At 44.6% G+C, this 22,864-nt stretch overlaps 2 protein-coding genes across 4 annotated transcripts in view; one reads left to right on the top strand and one right to left on the bottom strand.

Annotated features, from left to right (window-relative positions):
• USP34 (ubiquitin specific peptidase 34) overlaps positions 1-5,417 on the top strand; it is a 128,065-nt gene extending 122,648 nt beyond the window's left edge. For all 3 annotated transcript variants that reach the window (XM_084829327.1, XM_084829326.1, XM_084829325.1), the window contains 3 exons: positions 463-609; positions 2,366-2,525; positions 3,778-5,417. In XM_084829327.1, the coding sequence (XP_084685453.1) occupies positions 463-609; positions 2,366-2,525; positions 3,778-4,385 (915 nt within the window). In that variant the 3' untranslated portion in view covers positions 4,386-5,417. The remainder of the gene's footprint in view (positions 1-462; positions 610-2,365; positions 2,526-3,777) is intronic.
• Positions 5,418-18,929: 13,512 nt separating this feature from the next.
• Positions 18,930-22,864, bottom strand: part of SANBR (SANT and BTB domain regulator of CSR) — a 60,184-nt gene continuing 56,249 nt past the window's right edge. The window contains exons 22-23 of the mRNA XM_084829328.1: positions 22,568-22,659; positions 18,930-21,781 (exon numbers count right to left, since the gene is read on the bottom strand). Of these exons, the coding sequence (XP_084685454.1) occupies positions 21,745-21,781; positions 22,568-22,659 (129 nt within the window). The 3' untranslated portion in view covers positions 18,930-21,744. The remainder of the gene's footprint in view (positions 21,782-22,567; positions 22,660-22,864) is intronic.

The following is a 22,864-nucleotide window of genomic DNA, read 5'->3' as shown; positions in this document are numbered from 1 at the left end:
TGCTTTATCAGTGAGCTTGCTTGAAGAAGGAAGCTGCTGCTGAGGGCTTTGAGTAGGGAGTAGGTGGAAGGCTCACACTCTTTAGTTTTGCCTCTCTGGGGAAGTGGAAGAAAGCAAATACCTGCTAAAGGTGTGGACAGCTCCTGCTTGCATGTTTGCATTTGATGGAGGGCTGTACATATCTCTGCAAATGCTCCTGCCTGTGCTGTCTCTCACACTTATAAGGGGATGTAAGAGAATATGCCCACTCCCTTGTGAGTGACAGTGTAAGCACAGTGCCCCTTCTAGTGCAATTCATTAGCCAATTAAAATATGTCTGTTTCTCTCTCCCCCCGTTCTCTCACATGCGCACAATTCCCCACTTCCTGTTTGCTATAGGAAGGCAGTTCAGTGCTGTGCTGAAATCACATTAATCAGTTACATCTCATGAGCCAAGTTTCAAAATCATTTTTATTTTTACAGGTGCAAGGGCAGGTGTTTTCTGAAGCAAATTGTGCTGGGGTAATCAATAATTTGGTAACAAATCTGATCAACCAGTATCAGAGCCTAGAATCAGATTTTGCCAATCAGCGAATTGAAATTTTTAAAGCAAGTTCCACTTTAAATGGGGTAAGTTGCTTTTTTGCTCTCCAGGTGGTTTGTTATTTATTTATTTATTTATTTATTTATTTATAACCTTTTTACCCCACTCTTCAGACAAAAAAAGTGTCCAGCACAGCACAAAGATTAATAATAAAACAACCTCTGCTCTTCTGGCTTACATTCTAAAAGATAAAACACAAAAGGAAAAAAGAGTTGAAAGGAAAGAAGGAAAAAAGCACTAGGCAGTAGTTCTTAGTTACAAGATGACACCCCGCCACCCCCAAAGAAGAGAGATCTGCCACCATGGGCTCTTCACATAAAACCATGCCTTGGTGCGCCTCTGAGAAAGAAGCTTGAGTTCCATCCTTCCCAGAAGTGGCTATAATGCAACCAGAAGTTGTTGATCTTACAGAATGGGGCCTTGTTGGATTCTGGGGCTTTGCGTACCTCTTTTCAGGAAAGGAAAGGCTTACGGAGCCCTGATGACACCCACCAACCCCAGAGCACAGGGCAGTTGGTTCCAGTGTCCTCCATGTGGGCAGAGGTGGGGCCCAGCTCAGCTGGTGGAAGCAGTAGCGAGTGGAGGTGGTGAAGGTAGCAGTTCACCTTGCTGTCTACCGCGGCTTTCCTTCCTCACAGTGTAATTGGTTTAGATTGGTTAAAACAAATATTAGTCGTTTTCTTTTATTATGCTGAGCCTTCATTATATGTAGCCAAAAGCAGTAACTGAGGGTTTTTTAAAAATTGCCTTTTATACTGTCTCCAGCTGTGCTATATATATTTTAGGGATGGACAGCAGGAATCATATACAGTATTGTAAATGGGAACAGATTGAGTGTAATGGAATTGTACCAGGATCTGATCCTGGTTTCATGTTCTGGTTTGTAAGTAGCAATTAAACCACAGCTTCCTGATTCAGCCATCATGAGATTCCATGGTTTAACACCCAGGACAGAAGTGCTGAAGCCAGGCATGCAAGGGGAGGGGCAAAAAAGGGGTATGCAGGCACACAGCCTATTAGCCAACACTGGTACATCTGGACCAAGGCAGTTACTTTACCCTTAGAGTCAGGGAATATATGTAGTATCCACTTAAGCATCTATTCCTCACCAGAACGCTGAGCAGACATTCAGATTGTACTGGGGACTGTGCGGGTGAATGTGTTTGCGTGAGAGAAGATAATGTATGAGTTTTACGTGATTAATCCATTGATTCAATTAACATAATTTTCATATGAGTAGAATTGCTTTGTGTTTAGATTATGTTTGCAAATGTGGCAGCTTGCAACATGTTAGAGGCAAGGCATTCTCTTTTCTATGAAAGAAAAGGGAGAATGAAGACGATGCTCGCCATCTGCAGCTTTTATAAGTACTTTTGTTAAAAGAAAATTAAAGATGCTGCCCAAGTAATCAGGACACTCTTTCAGTAGATTATTGATTTCACCTTCTTATTTCCATTTTAGCACAACACAAACATGTTATAAGCGCTGCTGGGTTTTACAGCTCTGGCTCATGTTGCCTGTGTCCCCTGTGTGACTCCCCCATGGTTAAAGCCAAATGTAGTGCATAAACACAGAATGTCCAAGTACTACTAATGCCAGTGGAAAAATGTCTTTTAAAAAGTTGTCAGACTGTAAGCATGATTCAGGAGTCTGTACTGCTGGAGAAGAAACGTCTAAGATTCTCTTCAGCAATATTTATGTAGTACTATAGTCATGCATAGGATCATTCTTGATTAAGAGCTGAATCTTCAGTAAGTAGATTTTTCTGGATTTTCTTTGCAGGACCTTCGAGCCCTCACTTTGCTGCTTTCTGTACACACACCAAAACAACTGAACGCTGCCCTGATTCCAACGTTGCAAGAACTGCTAAACAAATGCAGGACTTGTCAACAACAGAAGAATTCGCTGCAGGAGCAAGAAGCCAAAGAAAGAAAAACTAAAGGTTTATTCTTGCATCATCTTTATCCCTCTTACTCAAGCCCGGTCTGTAGCTGCCAGCTTGGCTCTTCTGAATTACGTCTTCAGACTGAGCTTGTTCTCCTTGTATTGATTACTTCTTGTTTTCTTGCCCAGTTTTCTTAGTAGTGTCACCCAAATGCTAATTTTAAAATGCTTAAAAAGTTGGATGCGTCCAGCATTCTGTGGCCATTGGATGCCCATATATTGGACATCCCCACCCATATATAGCCAGTGACATCCTCCTGAGGAAAGATGTAAGGGTGCACAGCCAACACTATACCTGGAGGGCCAGAGCATTGCTCAGAAAGCACGATCACTTTCCTTAGCCCTTACTCACTGGGCAAAGAGTGAGATTCTGGGATGCAATACTAACAGGGCTATCCTTCAGTTCCTTGGAGGATATCTGCCCATTGTTCTAGATGCAGATCAAGAAAATATATTCCATGTTAATCTGTTGCAGCAAAAACAAAAAAAAATAGTCTTTTGATACCTTAAAGACTAACACATCTATTACGGCATAAGGCTCCATTGGCCAGAACCCATTTGTTCAGCTGCATGGGATGTCATCCTGAGTTGTTAGATGATCCTCACACATACACACACATGAATGTGTAAGGAGAAGAAAAATCTTAGTGGTGGGGTTCAAATGCAAGCAATACAGAAAGTGATAATTATGTTAAGGCCTAGTATATAAAATGGTTACACTGACCATTCACAAAGTAGTGTTGATAAACTAATAACTGAATTAACAGCTGTAGTATAGTGTGAGAAATACCCATGATCTCAATTCAAGCTACATAGAATTTGCCCCTTGGTAGGTATTTATTCAGAAAATATATGAATCTTTATGAGTGCAAGACTGGCATGTGCCTCTGGTTTTAATTCAGAAAAACATATTTTAGTGAAACACTGGGTTGGATCGGGATTTTCTTCTGCCAGTGGGAGCATTCTCTGAGGAAAGAGTCTCTCAAGATGCTCCAGCTGCTGGGCACTATTTACTGATTCCTCCTCCTCTTATAGCCCCCCAGTGCTACCTCCCGTGGTGTTCCAGAGGATCCTGCAACCCTCTGAAGCTCGAGTGGGGAGGGGGGAATTCCCTCCTCCCCTCTTCCACCAGTAGGAATGCTCCGCTGAATCAGAAGCCTTCCACATTTGTTCACGGATCCTGGATCCAAGCTAATGTATAAAGAACGTGTTATCTGTATATTTCAGCGTGCCCTATTTTGACTTTACAGATGATGAAGGAGCTACTCCGGTAAAGAGAAGACGGGTTAGCAGTGACGAGGAGCGCACGGTGGACAGTTGCATCAGCGATCTGAAAACTGAACCTAGGGAGGCCTTGACTCCAACAAGCACCTCAGATAACGAGACAAGAGACTCCTCAATCATTGACCCCGGCACTGAACAGGACCTGCCTTCCCCTGAAAATAGTTCTATTAAAGAGTACCGGATGGAAGTTCCATCTTCATTTTCTGAAGACATGATGCTCTCTACACGTTCACAGCATGGGGAGGAGCAGCCAGGCGGTGGTAGATTTGATGAATGTAAAGATCTGAAAGAGCCGCCGAACTCCAAGGATTCCAACATCATTGAGGACGACACGGAGTTCCCCTCCACGTCTATTTCTGCTGTTCTGTCTGACCTCACAGATTTAAAAAGCTGCGAAAATCAAGCCTTGCAGGACCCTGAGACTGGCTTATCGCTCAGCTGCAGTCATTCCAGAGGACTTTTAAGTCACATGCAGCAACAGCAAGACATTTTAGACATCCTTTGCAGGACCATTGAGTCAACGATTCACGTGGTTACGAGGATATCTGGCAAAGGAACCCAAGGTGCTTCTTGACAATAAAGGAGCACGTCTGCTTTTAAAGTCTTTTTTTTTTCTTTCAAAAATGCTGTTTGTATAAGTTTTGCTTATTTCTGTTTTGTGCTTCAGTTTGTCCAGTGCTTTCTGCTTGAATGGCAAGATTACATTTATATGCTTAATTCTTGGTCAGGCAGAATTCCAGATTAAAAAGAAAAGGTTTAGCATCTACCGTACATTTTCTTAAAGGGCAATCAGATAATGAATATGTTTTATGTAATTCAAAGTTCACTGTAGTGGCTTTCATTTAATATGGCTGTCTGGGAGAACAGGGTCTCCTTGCCCTGTAGGATGTAATTTAAACTTATGGCATTTTTACTGTGTATAATATGGTGTCCTCTGTGCCAGTTTTGTACCTTACAATAGAGGCAGAATGCCTCCAATCGCTGTGGTTCTTATTATCAAAATTAAGTTTACTTGTATACTAAACAACCACAAGAAATTTGATTCTGTAAAGAATCCTCTTTAGCTGTGGCCTGACAGTATATATATACACATATTTATACATATATATACATACATATATATATATATATATATATGTATGTGTGTGTGTGTGTATATATGTATATATATATATGGTGCTTTATTTAACAGAATACCTGTGGAAGAAATAAAGCACACTTGATGTAAAATTAATTGTTTTATTTTTATTGACATGACCGATTGCTATTCTGTGCACTTCATTAAACTGATTGTGACGACTTTTCATTCGTTTTTATATATGTTGCCTCAGTTGTCCTTTTTTTTGCAAGCTGAAGGAGATGCGTGCACATATCACAGCCGCTCTCATCCCCGACAGCCATGCTTTGATGAAGAATGTACAAGGCTATTTAATATTCCTTAAAAGCTTTACTAAATAGCCTTGAAAGTCTCTAGTGAATCCATCCTATTGCCAAATATCCCAACATTACCTTCTTTGAGGCTCACCCTGGTGACCTTTGTATTTTATATTTTGATTTTTTCCCCCATGTTCTTCCTCTTCCTTTGCCTATTTTTAATAAAGCTTTGGATATTAAAATTATCTCAGTGAATGTCAAAGGAATGAATCAAGCATTCAAAAAAGAAAAAAATCTTTAGGAAACTAATAGAGGAACAAGTAGATACATTTACTTTTACAGGAAACATATTTAAAAAGCATGTGACAAATGTGAACGCTTCAATGTAGGAGAGGAATATTAGGCAAATGGGAATACGAAAGCCAGCTGAGCGGCCATGTATTTGAAAATTCCGACTTTAAAATTCAAGTTCAAGCAGAGATAAATAATAGTTCTATGTTAGATTTATTTATTTACAAAGGTTATATCCCACCAGTTTCCTAGTCATTTATCTGGGAGTAAGCCCCATTGAACTCCACTGACCTCAATGGGGGTTGCTTCTGAGTAGACGTGTATAGGATTCTAATGTAAATTATTTCCATCAGTTTTGGTGACAAGGTTAAATAAGACACATACTTTTTAATTATTAATTAAAAGTAATTAAATAGATCAACATTAGGAAATAAACTTATTCAGTTATATGAGGATGAATATAGAATTTGCATGTTTATTGGATGTAGAAAAAGCCTTTGATAACATTGAATGAGACATTTTTTATCCAGCACATTATGCATTTAAATTAGGTAATAACAGTTAAAAGCTGGATTAAGGCAGTATATAAGAAGAGCACAACTAAAATTCAGTAAACAATGCAGTGTCTAAAATTATTTTCTCAAAAAGAACAAGACAAACCACTTAGAGCACAGTCCTATGGCCACTAGACAGCAGCTAGACAGCCACTGGATTGCTCGGTTCCTGGAGAACCACCTGCCCACCCACTTCCCCACTGCCCCCTAGGCAGCGCGGATTGTTGCTGGGCTCTCTGCTCGTAAGAACAGTGTGGAGTGGGGTGGGACAAAAGGGGTGGTCCCAGAGTGCAGAAATGTTGGTACAATGCTTCCTATGAGTCACCCAGCTTCCCCACCCCCGCTCCAAAGTCCCATGGCTAGACAGCCGAAATGGGCCATCTAGCCACAAATGCAGGGTAGATGGAGCATGAAGGAGAGGTTCCCTTCCACACTCCTCCTGCCGTGCATTGGATAGGTGGTCGCCTCTGAGTTTGGAGGTGGCCGGCCGCCTGTCCTGATAGGATTGCTCACTCCGGGATTTAGAATAGTAAGCGGTACAGAAGTATTAATAACAAATAAAACAATAAGATAAGGATGGCCATTGTCGGCATTGTTGTTTTGTGCCTGGAGTTATAGCTATTGGAATTAATGACCTCATCAGGTGAATACATGTGAAAAAAGATAAGTTCATACGCCAATGGCATGGTATTAATATTATGGAAGCTACAAACTCAGGTGGGGTTAGAACTAGATGTACGAATCCCTTACCTGGTTCCGGTCAGGGCATCCACGGGGGGGGGGGGAGGCGATCCGGTCCTACCCCCCGGAATCCTGCCCGGCCAGCTCTGCTCTGCTCCGCTCCGCTCCGCGGTGGCTCCACGGAGCAGCCGGCCAGGGCCATCCGCAGCCGGACTTCCAGCCGCGGACGGGCTGCTGCCAACACAAATGGCGGCTGCCGTGATAGGCTACATAAGTATTTACATAGCCTATCACAGCATGCCCACCCCCCCAAAACGGCGTACACAAATGATGGCTACAGCGGCTGCCATTTGCGTTCCCTATTTTTCACCATTTTATCGTACATAAATATTTATGTAGGCAATTACGGTGAAAAAAAAGGGGACCACAAATAGCGTAGTGGGCGCTATTTGCGTTTCTTTTTTTCTCCGTAAAAGCTTACGTAAATATTTACGTAGGATAAAACGGCGGGGGGGGGAACGCAAATAGCACGCACTACGCTATTTGCGGTTCCTTTTTTTCCCGCCGTAATTGCCTACGTAAATATTTACGTAGGATAAAACGGCGAAAAATAGGGAACGCAAATGGCGGCCGCTGTAGCCGCCACCATTTGCGTACACCGTTTTCTTTTTTTTCCCCCTTGGTTTGCCATGATAGGCTACGTAAATACTTACGTAGCCTATCATGGCAAAGACCAGAATGGAAATGGCCGTGGCAGCTGGTCGAAACATTCGCCCCAGGTAAGCTTTGTCCCGGGGGGAATCAGCTGGGGGGGCAGCAGGCCATTCTGCCATGGATTTTGGGGGGCCGAATGCCAGTGCATTCAGCCTCACTGAAATCCGCGGCGGAATTCTCCGCCATCCCTAGTTAGAACTAATGAAATGCAGTCAGGTTGGAGATCAGAAAGATAAGATTGAGTTTCTAGGATTTCATGTTCAAAAGCAAGAGAAAAATAACCAAATAATTCCTTTGGGTCCCAGCTGGGTGCCTGAAATGATTCTTCTAGATGAACTCAGGCTGGGTAACAACCCTGCCAAATGTGTGTTTATCATACCAACTATCTTTGTAGTTTGACAGTCCTATTCCCATTTTTCCAGATATGGAACCAATTTCACAGGCTGTGTAGATGGTGATTTGCGTACATCAGGAATGTGTGTCTGTGGAGGTTCTGGATCTGGCCCCTGGAGCCTCCTTGGGTTCTTAGAGGGGCACAGGGTAAGCCCAGCCAAGCCCTGCCCCCTGGAAGAACCCCCACTGTTATCTCTGATACATGCTCAAACATGCTCAGGTTGGAGATAACAGTGGGGACTGGGGTAGCAGTGGACTCGGCCGGTGCTGGGAAGAGCAGTTCCCAGGGCTGACCAAGTGGCTCCACGCAGTGCCTGCCACCCCATGGGGATGGCGCACACTGTCTGAAACCACAGATATCAGTGGCGCTGGGTAGAGCGGCCACTCTTCCCAGTGCCAGCTGAGTGGCTTCATGCAGCTCCCACTGCCCCCATGGACTCAAGGCAGCATTGGGAGGCCCCACTGCTCCTCCCAGCTCCGGCTGAGTCCTTTTCTCTGTGCCGAGTGACACACATAACTCTGCCTCTCAGCACAGAGAAAGGCAAAATGGGCAGGGCGCAGGGTTATGGTGTCAGCGGTGTGGTGGAGGCAATTTCGGCCACCACGTTTTGGTTCTGCACAGCTGACATGCAGGATGTGTGTACAGAGCGTGCACCCCACTCAGCCCATTCTCATCCCCCATTAAAGGAAGGTGGCAAAGGGCTACTGGCAACAGGTGACTTACTTACTCCCCAAAGTACCAGTAGTTACCTGTATTAGGACCAAGCATTTCTGTTCATCAAAACACTAAATCAGGCTGAGTGTTAAGTAAAAAGTGGGAAGGGTGAAAAGAAGGGCATGATGAAAAAGCTCCAATCTTCAGTTTGTAATTGTCTTAAGATGCAATAGAGGAAGTATTACTCAGACTTAATAAGGTTAGGCAGAACTTTGTGCAGAAAGTTCTCGGGTTGCACCAAAGGCTACAGAGACACGGTAGGAAGGAGAATAGTTCAGAGTGAGAGTACATGCTTTGCATGCAAACAGTCCCAGGTCTGCAGATAGTTGAGGATACCAAGTTTGATCAAACTTCTCTTTCTGCTTCATTGACTATACTAAAGCCTTTGATTGTGTGGATCACAACAAACTGTGGCAAATTCTGAAAGAGATGGGAGTACCAGACCACCTTACCTGTCTCCTGAGAAATCTGTACGAGGGTCAAGAAGCAACAGTAAGAACCAGACATGGAACAACCAATTGGTTCAAAATTGGGAAAGGAGTACGACTCGGCTGCATATTGTCGCCCTGCTTATTTAATTTATATGCAGAGTACATCATGAGAAATGCCGGGTTGGATGAATCACAGGTTGGAATTAAGATTGCCGGGAGAATTATCAACAACCTCCGATATGCAGACGATACCACCCTAATGGCAAAAAGCGAAGAGGATCTCAAGAGCCTCTTGTTGAGGGTGAAAGTGGAGAGTGCAAAAGCTGGTTTGAAACTCAACATTAAAAAAACTAAGATCATGGCATCTGGCCCCATCACTTCCTGGCATATAGAAGGGGAAGAAATGGAAGCAGTGACAGATTTTACTTTCTTGGGCTCCAAGATCACCGCAGACGGTGACTGTAGCCATGAAATTAAAAGACGCTTGCTCCTTGGGAGGAAAGCTATGGCAAACCTAGACAGCATAGTCAGAAGCAGAGACATCACCTTGCCGACTAAGGTCCGTCTAATCAAAGCTATGGTTTTCCCAGTAGTAATGTATGGCTGTGAGAGCTGGACTATAAGGAAAGGCTGAGCGCCGAAGAACCGATGCCTTCGAACTGTGGTGCTGGAGAAGACTCTTACGAGTCCCCTGGACTGCAAGGAGGTCAAATCAGTCCATCCTAAAGGAAATCAACCCTGAGTGCTCATTGGAAGGACAGTTACTGATGCTGAAGCTCAAATATTTTGGCCGCCTAATGCGAAGAGAAAACTCCCTGGAAAAGACCCTGATGCTGGGAAAGACTGAAGGCAAAAGGAGAAGGGGACGGCAGAGGATGAGATGGCTAGATAGCATCACCGATGCAACGAATATGAACTTGAGCACACTCCAGGAGAGAGCAGAGGACAGGAGGGCCTGGCGTGCTATGGTCCATGGGGTCACGAAGAGTCGGACACGACTTAACGAGTGAACAACAACAACAACATCTCTAAGTAGGGCTGGCAAAATCACTGCTGAAACCCTGGGGAGCTGTTGCTGCCAGTCAGTTTTGATTATACTGTGCTAGATGGACCTCATCCTTGTCTTCCATCTCAATGCCAGAGGCGTGCCTGGAGTTTAGGGCAACCCCAAGGAGAGCACAGAGACCAAAGTGGGTGGGAAACGACCCAAGCTGAGTAAAGCTGCTCCTCATGCCCAGGGATTGCGGAGGCCCTTACTACTAGGCTCTCTACCTGACTCTGAGCCTCCCTCAGACCCAGCTGCGAGGGAGGAGAGTTGTCAGAGGACACCACCATACCTACACTAACTATTGGCAGCTTCTCCCTCTAAAGCATTTTCCCACCTTACTGAAAAAGATGTCACATACTCTGAGCCAAGGGAGGAGCAGGGCCGATCCAGCAGCCACAACACACACACGGAAGGAAACATGGCCAGCCTTCCAACAGGGATGCCCCCGCCAGCCCCGGCTGATCCCCCTTCTAGTCTTTCAAGAAGGTCTGGATAGCAGAGTGGGCAAACCCTTCTAATTAAAGGGGTTTGCTCTTTGTTAATTTAAAAAATTAATTTGCTCACAAGCTGGCCAATGGGCACTACCCGCTCCCGTCTCAGGTCCATGCTGTGGATACGCCTATTGCACCGTGGACATCAGCAGCTGTGATCTCAATAGACAAAGGGTGGCCATAAGGGCCCCTGTGAAGCAGAGGCTGCCTTCCACAAGGGCTTCGAAGCACCTGCTGCAGCCTTCAGGGCCTGAGCCACTAATTCGGTGTTTGGTAGAGCAGTGTATCTTATGGGCCGAGGAGCTGGCCAGCACAATTTAGGGTGCAATCTTATGAAGACAGGCGTCAGCCTCCAAACTTGGAGGCTGACGCCTCCCTGACGCAGGGCTCTGCATTTTCAGTGAGACGCACAATTTTGCATGTCTAGCTGGGGACTTGGGAGCGGGAGGGGGAGAGGCCACATGGCGCATAGGAAGCATGGTAAAGCGGCTTCTGAGGCCCCTTCCCTGGCCCCTTTTCATCCTCTCTCTGCTCCATTTCTGAGTGGGAAGTGGCCAGCACGGAAAGAACCACGTCGGTTACAAGGAGCGGGGGCAGGGGGCGCAGTTTCTGAGAAATGAGCTCAGAGACAGGGCTCTCCAGAAACTGAAAAACCCTTTGGCCCTCTAGACAGTGTCTAGCGGCCAAAGGATGGCTCCCTCCACCTCTAAAGCCAGTTGAGGATGGTTTTAAGAAGATTGCCTACTCAGTGGCCTGCTCAGAAGACTACTCACTGGACACAGTACATGGCCATGGCCACTAATAGTGTGGTCAGAAGAAACATGTGGCTGAGAAACTAGGGAGCTGTCCCTGGTTTCCGAACCAGACTTGCCGGCTCTCCCTTCAGGGAAACAAAACCCTTGGACGAACCAGTAGAAGCATTCCTCATCAAAACAAAGGATAAAAAGAAAGCACTGCCTATCGGGGAGGAATGGCAAGTGCAAACTGAGGCCTCAACGTTCCTTTCATATCAGCAGAACCATTCCAAGAGCTCATTCTTCCGGCAGATATATGACACAGTGGACCTGCACATTGAAACTACAGAGACATTCTCCATCTTCCACTTACAGTGAGGGTATGAGAAAGAATGCCTGGACCCAATGTCCAGGACCAATCATAGGATATCTCCAATGACTTGCAGCCATTTGGGGGGGGGGGTGGAAAGGTGGGGTATAAATCAAATAAATAAGATTTGCCCACATCAACACAACAACGGATTAGTGGGTATGGGAGATGGTCTCCCAAGGGTACACGCTGGAGTTTGCCCATATCTCCTGGGACAAGTTTATTGCCTCTCCGTGATCCAGGAACCTGGCAAAGCACTAGAACCTTCTCTAAGCCATCCATCACCTCTTCAAGATTGAAGCCACTGAATTGGTGCCCAACCGTTACATCCACTTAAGGGTTTCTTTGTTCCCAAGAAAAAAGGAAACATCCGAGCCATACTAGACCTCAAATGGCTCAAGAAATACCTCAGCAAAAAACACTAAGTCAATTATGGCAGCCATCACCAAACAGGACATTCTAGTATCCATCAACCTGTTCAAGGCTTACCTGAATATCCCCATCAGGGTGAAACCAGGATGTTTCTCAAATTCTGCTACAATGGGTGTCATTGTCAATACAAAGGTCGACGTCAGCACCCAGGAAGTTTATAAGAGTGCTGGTGGCACACCTGAGGTCTTTCTGTCTACACCCCTTACTGGAAGATATCCTTATCCGATCATCGATGAGGAAGAAAAGTCTAAGGGACATTCAGACCACTGTCACTTGTCTCATGACCCACAGCTCCATAGTCAACTGGGAGAAGAGTTCCCTGATGCCCAGGCAACAGCTGGCACACTTGGGAGGTGTTACTAGACACCCAGCAATTCAGGTTGCACATCACAGAGGAACAGCAGAACAAGGTATCACAACTACTGAGCATGGAGGCCTTGGCAGCCACAGCAAAGCTTGTGACTCTATTGCAGCTGTTGGACTTGTACCAGGACCTAGTTCATTGGATGTCTCGTCATATCAGGCTTCTGCAAGACCTCCTTCCGTTCTGTAGCTCCCCAGACACAAATTAAAATGCTGATTCCAGGACACGTCCACTAGGCACTAAGGTGACAGAGCCTGTTCAGCACAGAGAGAGGGCGCTTGGTGGAAGCAGAAAGAATCCTAAAGCTCCTTACTTTTAAGATGATGTTTTTAGTAGCTGTTCTGGCAGGCTGGTAGGTTTTAGAATTGGGAACTTTGTCAGCCAGCCCTCAGCTTTGTGTGTTTATGTAGGTCAAGTAGCCCTAGAATCATAGAATCATAGAATAGTAGGGTTGGAAGGGGCCTACAAGACCATCGAGTCCAACCCCCTGCTCAATGCAGGAATCCAAGTCAGAGCATCCCCAACAGATGGCTGTCCAGCCTCCAGTGTGGGAGAGCCCACTCCCTCCCTAGGTAATTTATTCCATTGTCATATTGCTTTAGTAGTCTGGAAGTTTTTCCTGATGTTCAGCCGGAATCTCATGTTCAGCTCAAATCCTGTAATGGACTCCTGTAACTTGAGCCCATCATGCTGTGTCCTGCACTCTGGGATGATCAAGAAGAGATCCTGGCCTTCCTCTGTGTGACAACCTTTCAAGGACCTGAAGAGTGCTATCCTATCTCCCCTCAGTCTTCTCAAGGCTAAACATGCCCAGTTCTTTCAGTCTCTCTTCATAGGGCTTTGTTTCCAGTCCCCTGATCATCTTTGTTGCCCTCCCCTGAACCCTCAGTTTGTCTGGATCCTTCTTCAAGTGTGGTGCCCAGAACTGAACACAGTACTCAAGATGAGGCCTAACCAGTGCTGAATAGAGGGGAACTAGTACTTCCTGGGATTTGGAAGCTATGCTTCTATTAATGCAGCCCCAAATAGCATTTGCCTTTTTTGCAGCCACATCACATTGTTGGCTCATATTCAGCTTGTGATCGACAATAATTCCAAGATCCTTCTCACTTGTAGTGTTGTTGAGCCAAGTATCCCCCATCTTGTAACTGTGCATTGGGTTTCTTTGTCCTAGGTGCAGAACTTGGCATTTATCCCTATTAAATGTCATTCTGTTGTTTTCTGCCCAGCGCTCCAGTCTATCAAGATCACCTTGAATTTTGTTTCTGTCTTCCAAAGTATTAGCTATCCCACCCAATTTTGTGTCACCTGCAAATCTGATCAGCATTCCCTGCACCTCCTCCTCCAAGTCATTAATAAAAATGTTGAAGAGCACTGGGCCCAAGACTGAGCCCTGCGGTACCCCACTCGTTACCTCTCCCCAGTTTGAGAAGGTCCCATTGATAAGCACTCTTTGAGTCCAATTCTGTAGCCAACTGTGGATCCACCAGATTGTTGTTTCATCTAGCCCACTTTGAGCTAGTTTGCTCATAAGGATATCATGGGACACTTTGTCAAAAGCTTTGCTGAAGTCGGGGTATATGATGTCCACAGCATTCCCACAGTCCACTAGGGAGGTTACCTGATCAAAAAATGAGATCAGATTCGTCTGACAGGATTTGTTCTTGACAAATCCATGTTGGCTTCGAGTAATCACTGCATTGTTTTCAAGGTGCTTACAGATGGGTTGCTTTATCATCTGCTCCAGAATTTTCCCAGGGATTGATGTCAGACTGACTAATCTGTAGTTCCCAGGTTCCTCCATTTTACCCTTTTTGAAGATAGGGACGTTAGCCCTCCTCCAGTCATCTGGCACTTTACCCATCCTCCATGATTGCTCAAAGAGAATAGACAGTGGTTCTGAGAGCTCTTCTGCCAGTTCCTCTATTACTCTAGGATGCAGTTCATCTGGCCCTGGAGATCTGAACTCATTCAATGTAATTAGGTGTTCCTTGACCTATCGATCTCAAGCTGCAATCCAATTGCTGTATTCCAGTCATGAGAGTCATCCCAGCAAGTCTCAGTCACACCTATCAAGTCATAATTTCCCTCCTGTATTAAGAGTTCAAGTTCATTCTGTTTCCCTTACTCTGGGCATTAGTATATAGACATTGAAGACCATGTGCTTCATAGTCTGGCTTTCTCCCTACATGTTTGTGAAGACTACTATTGGGTGCTATTAGAGCTGTTCTCTCCGTTGCAGTACATGAGCCTTTGTCCATTGTTACCCCCAACATTATGTCTCCCTTCCCCATAGCATTCAGTTTAAAGCCCTCCTGATAAAGTTCTTCATGCTGTGGCCAAACACATTCTTCCCAGCCCTTGTGAGGTGCAACCTGTCCCTTGCCAAGAGTCCATCTTCCAGGAAGTATAGCCTGTGGTCCCAGAATCTAAATCTCTCGTCAGCACCACCTTCATTGCCAATAATTCACCCAGAGTATTTTTCTTTCCCTTTCTATCCCTCTTCTGACTACTGAAAGGATGGATGAGAAAACTATCTGGGCCCAAAATTCTTGAGTTTCCTTCCCAAAGCTTCAAAGTCTGATGTGATTTCTTCGTAGCTCCGCTTGGCGGTATCATTTGTTCCCACATGGATGAGAAGAAAGGGATATCTGTCAGTGGGCTTTATAAGTGCAGGCAATCCTTCAGTCACATCTCTAATCCATCCTCCCGGGAGACAGCATACCTGGCGAGTCCATGGGTCTTCGTGACGTACTTGGGTTTTGATCCCATGCAGCAAGGAGTCTCCCACTACTACCACTCTTCTCTTCTTGTTGTTGTAGGCCTTGCTTTCATCACCTCTGCTTGACTGACCTTCAGCCTCTTGCTCGCTCTCATGCAGGTTCCCTGTAATTCTTCCTCTGCAGGCCGTCTTCCAGTCTCACCCTCAAGTACCTGGAAATGGTTCCCTAGTTCCACTGCCTCCACTGGTGCAGAGTGGTGTCTAGTTCTTCTACTCCTGTCACCCTTTTCCAAGGAGTATTCTCTGCTTCATTTCTCCTCACCTCAGCATTTCCCTCTTCTGCTTCAGCTTGCTGTTGCTCTTCTAGCTCCTGTACTTTGCTTTGCTGCTGTAGTTCCACTGTCCTGTCCAAGAACTCTTCATGTTCTCTTCTTCCCTGGAGGCTCGACAGTCTCTTCTCCAGTCCTCTTACTTTTTCTTCCAGCAGTGTGATCAACTTGCATTTGTTGCACGAGTAGGCCATGTTGTTCTCAGGCAAGAAAACAAACATTGCACACACCTTGCAGGTCACCACCACTGGAGAGTCTTGTCCTTCCATAGCCCGTTTTCCTTTTTCTGTCTAGCTTTCTGATTGTTCTAGAGTAGCCTGTGCCTGGCCCTTACTAACTGGAGGTTAAAAACAGAGTCCCACTCTTTGCCTTTGTCGCCTTTGTCTCTTTTGCCACTGCAAATCCCCTGTCCAATTCCTGTTTGCTCCCCCTGTTCGGTCGCTCTGATTGCTTGCTCTCTGGGAGCTTGCTTGCTTCTGTAGTCCCTGGACCAGCTGGAGCAGCTTCCTCTGCTCTGCTCAGGTGGGAGGCAGGAAACAGAATGAAGCTTCCTGCCCACACAGCTGCTGGGAGTACTCAGGCCACCCCCACCCACCCCCACTTCAGTTGGAGCTCTCAGGAGCACCTGGTGAGCTCACAGCCACTCAGAAGGACAAAGGACAGCCCTCTGGGCTTCCTCCAGCCCACTTACCTCTTTGCCTTTGTCGCCTTTGTCTCTTTTGCCACTGCAAATCCCCTGTCCAACTCCTGTTTGCTCCCCCTGTTCACTCACTCTGATCGCTCGCTCTCTGGGAGCTTGCTTGCTTCTGTAGTCCCTGGACCAGCTGGGGCAGCTTCCTCTGCTCTGCTGGGCAGCGGGAAACAAACAGTCCTCTGACCTGAACCTTCCTATAGCAGAAGTTCCACGGGTGCCGGGAGATTTTTCTATGCCCTTTTTGCCCTAAGCCAGTTCATCCTTCTTGCCCCAACCCAGGAAACTGGCATTATTGTTGTTTTCCTGGATAGATGCTTGGACAGCAAAGTTTCCAAAGCCATCACTTCCAGGTAGATTAAAGAGTGCATTGTTCTGGCATATGAATTTAGGCAAACAGTTGCCTTGAGACAGTACACTTCACTTGCTTAGGGTAGCAGTGAAGTCACCTGCCCTTGAAGGAAATTTCTCCATTGAGGATTGTTGTAAGGCAGATATATGGTTCTCATTTACACCTTTACCAAACTTTATACGACAGATATTCTTTACACCACAGATGCAGCCTTTGTCAGGATGGTTCTATAGTGGGTGGATACTGTTCTGATATATTCAGAAGTTGAAGAATAGTCCCCAGGAGTTCCAGGAGAAAACAGAAATGTTCTTACTGTGAAAAGCCTACTAGACAAAATATCTGTGCTTGTTCCTAAAGAAATGACAGAATATATGGGCAGATGCTGTGAGAAGAGAAACACTGTTGAGTGAGGCATCTGTGTTGTTGTTTTTGTCAGGACCATTTCAATTTTAGCACAATATATATTTTAAGTGTTTATTACCCTCCAATAATGTTATTTTTATGAGTAACTGCATGAGGAAGGGAGCAACAACAGCTCATCAGTGCAACTACCCTTTTCTCTTTTTAGCCCTCATAATAAAGGGAAGTGGCTGGTAAATCCTTGTAAAGCTTGTAATTTCTTCCAGTCATGCATCTGCTAAGTCCTGGGCTCCTTTCCCCTTACAAGGAACTCAGTAGCCTTTGTGAGATAAACCTCTGGAGGGTGATCCACCTGTTTGCACTGGCCTTCCTGTAAGTCTGGCTGTTGGTTTTGACTGGCAAGTTTTGTTTTTATCGATTTTAATTGTATAGTTTTTATCATGTAAGCTGCCTTGAGAGGGTTCCACTCTTAAGGAAGCCTAGAAATAGTTTTAGATAAAAGCTAAACAGCAGCACTGATGCCCAGCAGGGAACAGGCTTAATCTACCTCAGAGTAACACCATTCAAGTATAATAGTTGCCCTTTAATCTCAAGAAATTTCTCCTTCCTTTGCGGGGTTTCACCAGCCCTGAAAGATGAACCTTCTCAGCTATTTCCAGCTACTGTTCGCTCCTCCTCCCTTCTCTATATAATTGTGGGTTGTTGTTTTTTTTTTTTAAGGGGGACACAAATAAAATCAGTACAAAATGCACAAGACTCAGATGCAGTCAGTCCTATCTACACACCTTAGGAGAGAGGTTGAGCACTACTGATGTCATAATCCCCTTAATCGATCAGGGGAATTTGAATCTTTAAACAGGTTTTTAGAACAAAATACTTGATGCAGGATAAAAAAAAAAACTCATGCTGACTTATGGTGATCTCTTTAATGGAGCCATACAACTAAAGTGCAATGGGATGTTTAGGAGAAATCCCTATTCATGGGAGAAGGTGGCTGTGTGTATTTAAACAAGGCCTCTTGGGATGATACCTCTGGTCCCTTCCTTCCTGATTCTGCATATTCCTTTGTTGAAGTATTTCAGAGAGTTTAACTTATCGCCTGTTGGCGCAGCTTGTTTCTACACTTAGGGGTAGAAGGGGGCTGCTTTGCTCTGCCACTCCAATAGGGAAGGGGAGGGTGGCTCCAGGCTGACTTGATCTACTCCAGGGGAACATTTTTCAGAGCAATGGGGCTGCTTTGGAAGTACCCTCACCGCGTTCAGCCCCAAACAGCCTGTTCCCTTCAGGGATGGGGGTGGGGAGTGTACTGCAAGTCTCTAACAGAAAGAAACCAGCTCTTGACAATACACATGTGAACGCAACAATGACGCTGCTAAGAAACTGCTCCCCCCAGCCATTTTATCCATTAAAAATTTAGCTTGTTTCATTAATACAGTGAGAAACAAATGGATAAACATTACATGGCACAACAAAAGAAGGGCGGGCTGCTCACTTGAAGCATGGGAGAAGACTGGCCAGTGAGCCAGTGTTCCAGCATGCTGGTTTTCGTGCCTGTTATGAGCCTCACTCACTCTACTGCTGTGGGACAGTCAGCTATTTTTTCCCAGCGGTGCCAGAATGGGGCAGGTCTTTGTTTTTAGGGACATAACACCCCCCGCCCCCAACACAACTAGAAGTAATAGAGGGAAGGGCCTCCACAAAGGCTACAAAATATTTGTATATGGTGATGTTTTAAAAGACACGATACAATTACACTAAATTGTCAAAGGAAACCTAAACCTGTAGCCCTCAGCGTCCTAGGAAGCGGAGAGATTACTAGTGCAACAGTATGAGGTGCTTGGGCACAATGGCTGGAAACCCCTTTGAGGACTTAGAACATTGATGCTAGCAACTAAAAAATGGGAACTTATAGAAAGCCACCTGCAGGGCCCACCTGAAATGCTACTGCTAGCTCCTAAATGTACCTATGAATATAAGCTGTTCACGCAGTTTCTCTCATGCATCCACCAGGCCTACACCAACACACCATTTGGGAGAAGATGGTGTATATAGAAACATACAAAGGTTTTATTAATGTATCATTTATTTCAATGCAACAAGAATTCAAAGTGAAGTTAATAAAGGATATAATAAGACACTGTACACGTAAAGTACTATTACTAATTGAACAGGACTTTTGGCTATGTTTGATGTGTACATAAACACTAACAGTAACATTATGATAGATTTTGGCATATAATAAATAGCACTTTCATTTCCATTATTATTGTCATGAGTTCCACATTAATTTTTAACACATACAGGATCATGGTGTCGGCTTTTACTTAAGTTTCAAAAAACTTAACAAAATGTAAACATGCAGTTTGGATTCTCTTTTGCCGAGCAACATTAAATACCCAGTAAAAAACGTTTCTTATTAAACGGGGTCTCTCATTTTCAGCCTTGTCCACAATTGTTTGGAGTGGCAGAGTTGATGACATCACACATGGATGGTGTCCTTCTGTTTTAGACTGATCGTAAGTGAGAAGTGTTGTACCACAGTTTTTTCACAATCAGTCTGAAACACACAAGTCACAATCCATGCGCTATGCTACCAATTCTGGCATTATGTGATACCACAGCAAAAAGCTGTGGACAAAATTGTCTTACACCCAAATCAGACCACTGGTATATCCAGCCTGGTATTGTCTGTAGCGGCTAGGAGCTGTACCCTAGAGACTACCAGACCTGCTACTGGGGGCCAAACTTGGAACCTTATACATGCAAGATATGTGTTCTGCCATTAAGCTGAGGCCTGCTCTAAGGTGCGTAGGGGTCCCTGTGGCATCTGTGCAGGTTCAGTGGGTCAGCAGGCTGACGATGCAGGGAGAAAAAAAATGGCGAGGAAAGCCTACACAGCATTCACAATCACATATATACATATGAAATCAAAATGGTACTTCAGCTTTAGAAACTCCACTTAAGTAGTATAAGGATGCTTATTTAGCTTTTGATGTGTGTACTCTAAATTTAGTAATGTTCTAGCTAGCTCTTCCTTGGTAGGCAGCCCCAAGAGTTGCTTGAGTGCCATATTTGGTGGGTCTGCTTTCACAGCTCTCTTCAAAAGAGCCCTGGGAGAGTTGATGGTGAAAGAGGCAGGGGAGGAGACTCCATCACAGATCAGAAGGCAAGTCCAAACAGAATTGGTGCTATGTTTCAAAAGATATCCTACCATCCTCCTTTCATACCATTGCTTTAATTGCCAACTTCAATATGGGTGAGAAAGACAGCTTGAACATCTAGGCTGTTAATTTTGAAGAGGCCTGCCTTACCTAGAGATTTTGCAGACAATTCACCTTCTTTTACAATACACCTATTCTTTTCAAAGGGGGCGGGGAGTTGCAGGAGAGAAATGTCTGAGTAGGAGCATGTTATAACTCATTAGTCTCTTTGCAAGTATGACCCACGACTACAAACTTTAAAACATTCAACTCTTGCACATATTTTCTGCCTGGTTAAAAAAGAAGCAATTTCTACTAAAAATGAAGGATTTCCTCTATTCATTACAAGATGTTTTTACCAAACAAACAAAAGAGGTTGATGGATTCCTTTTCTTTCACTCAGACACTGACTCATTTATTGCACTCAACAGGATTCATCAAGGCAAGTTCAGGAGCAGACAGAAGTTTGAGACCTCCATGCACAACAGCTTCTGCAAAAATAACTTCGTATAAAGGGGTGTATAGCAGCAGAAGGAAGCAGCTAGTCCCTTGTGCCAAAACACAGATAAGTAAAGTACCTTCTCGGATAAACAGAGTCAGGTTAAAAATGGGCAGAATGAACGCACCATGCTCACAATGCAAACTAATTCTACATCCAATAAGATTAGTGACATCCGAGTATTTGGCATCCAAAATGCTGCCCACTCAGCTGGGACGACAGAAGACAAGTAAACAGCCTGCCACAGCCTTCTTGCAAACCAGGGGGACTCCCTAAACTGTATTTAGCAGCCCCCTATTCATGTCTCAGTCACACTTCCTCAGACATAGTTACACTCAAATCTACTTCATAGTTTAGACTGTGCTCTATTCCATACATTGCCTCTTCCTGGATCATTTTTCAGTTGTTGTGCTTAGCCCTACAGGTGCAGCGTGGACTATATTTGGCCCCACGCTGTCCATCTGCATTTGACTGCAAGTCAGTGCAGGAGGCAGTCGCAGGGTTATCTGCACCCACAGAGGATTGTGGAGGGTGTGATATTCTCCCACATCCAATTGCAGCATCATTGTGTCATGTACCGAGCGTGAAGCTCGCTGACACAATTAAAGGAAAATGTAGGACAAGGTGCTTATCCCTAAACTAGATGCTCCACCATGATAAGAACACAAAAACAGTACAGGACAGGGCAGTGGGAGGTATTGTCCGATTTGCTGTCAACCTAAAACTAAATGCAAAGACATCAATCTCCTTGAAGTTGCCCTACAGCTAAATCAATAGAAGCAAGATCTGTTTTAGCCATTCTAGTGTAGCACAAGACACACCTAAAACTGGGCCAACCCAACTCAAAATTCAGTGGCATGTGAATCCACCAGTTTTTTAGCACCACTCCTTCCACGCTTCAATAAAATGAGGGTTTTAAAGGTTTTTTTTTTGCAGGTTCATAAATGCACCATTGCTTAAGGGAAAATGCACTTGGTTTAATAGAAGAAATGGTGTATTTACAACTTAAACGTAGAAGAAAAATCTGCATTCACTTGTTAAAACAGAATAATTTACATGGCATACAGTAATAAATAAGTCACTTAAAAGCTTTAGGAAGTGGTGTGCACAGCTTCTGAAGTCCAGTATGGTCGCAAGAGGCAGAAAAGTGCTTTGGCTTCTGTTTGGGAGATTTGTGTGTGTTTGGTATTACGTCGGGCGGCCTTGGCCAAAGCGGGGTTTAGTCCTAGATTTACAGAAATATGTTAGAAGATGTTATATTAAAGAGATGTTTATAGTAACAAAACCATATTATTAATAGTCATTAAAGGCTAATTATAGAATAGTCCATTTGATACTTCGGTGGTTGCATGGAACAGATGTATTTTGGGAGGAGACTCATGGATACATGCAGGTTACCATCACTGAAACTACATGATTAAGTAGTGCCTTTTGTAAAAAGAGAGAAGGGCACAATATATTCCTATCTATATCACACCACTGACGTATTATGCGACATAAGGGATAGCCATGTCAGTCTGCTGCAGCAAAAACAAAGGGGTCTTATAGCACCTTACAGACTGAATGTTTATTGTGACATGCACATTATAAGTTTTAAAAGATGAGAGTTGACAAGGAAGGAAGAAGCAGAAGCAAACTTCTTGTTATTTAGTCTAGAACATTACAGAATGTGACAATACACCCCCTGCTCCCTAACTGGAAGTTTAGGGTGGATCAAAGCAAGCAAGACATAATTAATGGAAACAATCGATTGATACTAGGTTTTCCATAATGGAACCAGTATGTGGAGCTCTAAATCAGATAGAGGACTTGGAGAAAGAATACAGGTTGCGCCAGATGTATACAGGATGTTCTGGGATATAGTGTGCCAGTGTAGAAATGCTTTATATTGTTGGAAATACTGTTTATCCCGCAACCAGACCCTCATGGGTAATGGCATTCTGAGAAGATTACCAAGATGTACTGTTTCTCTTTGCTCCCCACCCCCCTGCTATTTCGCTGAATAGTTCACCTTATGTTTTTTTCCGGGATGCTCTGCCGAGTGTTGACTTGTGCCGTTGCCCTGATCTGAGCTTCAAGCCTTGCATACATTCCAGCTGCAGACTGCAAGTCACAGAAGTTGAATCAGGATGCAGTTTTCAAACTAGCATTCCATACTTGCTGCACGTCGCAGAAGGCATGGCGGGAGGTGCAGCCTTACTAGCCAAGCATGAGGAGGCATGGAGCACTGAACAGCAAGTCTGGCTAGATATGTGGCTCTGTTGCAAGGGCGAGGGGCAGATCTGCCATCTCTAAATAATATCACTTA

This window comes from Heloderma suspectum, chromosome 1 (assembly GCF_057233095.1).
Source record: "Heloderma suspectum isolate Gila_16-S chromosome 1, 16-S_ref, whole genome shotgun sequence".
Classification (NCBI taxonomy): Eukaryota; Metazoa; Chordata; class Lepidosauria; order Squamata; family Helodermatidae; genus Heloderma; species Heloderma suspectum.
This window is presented reverse-complemented; position numbering and strand designations above follow the sequence as displayed.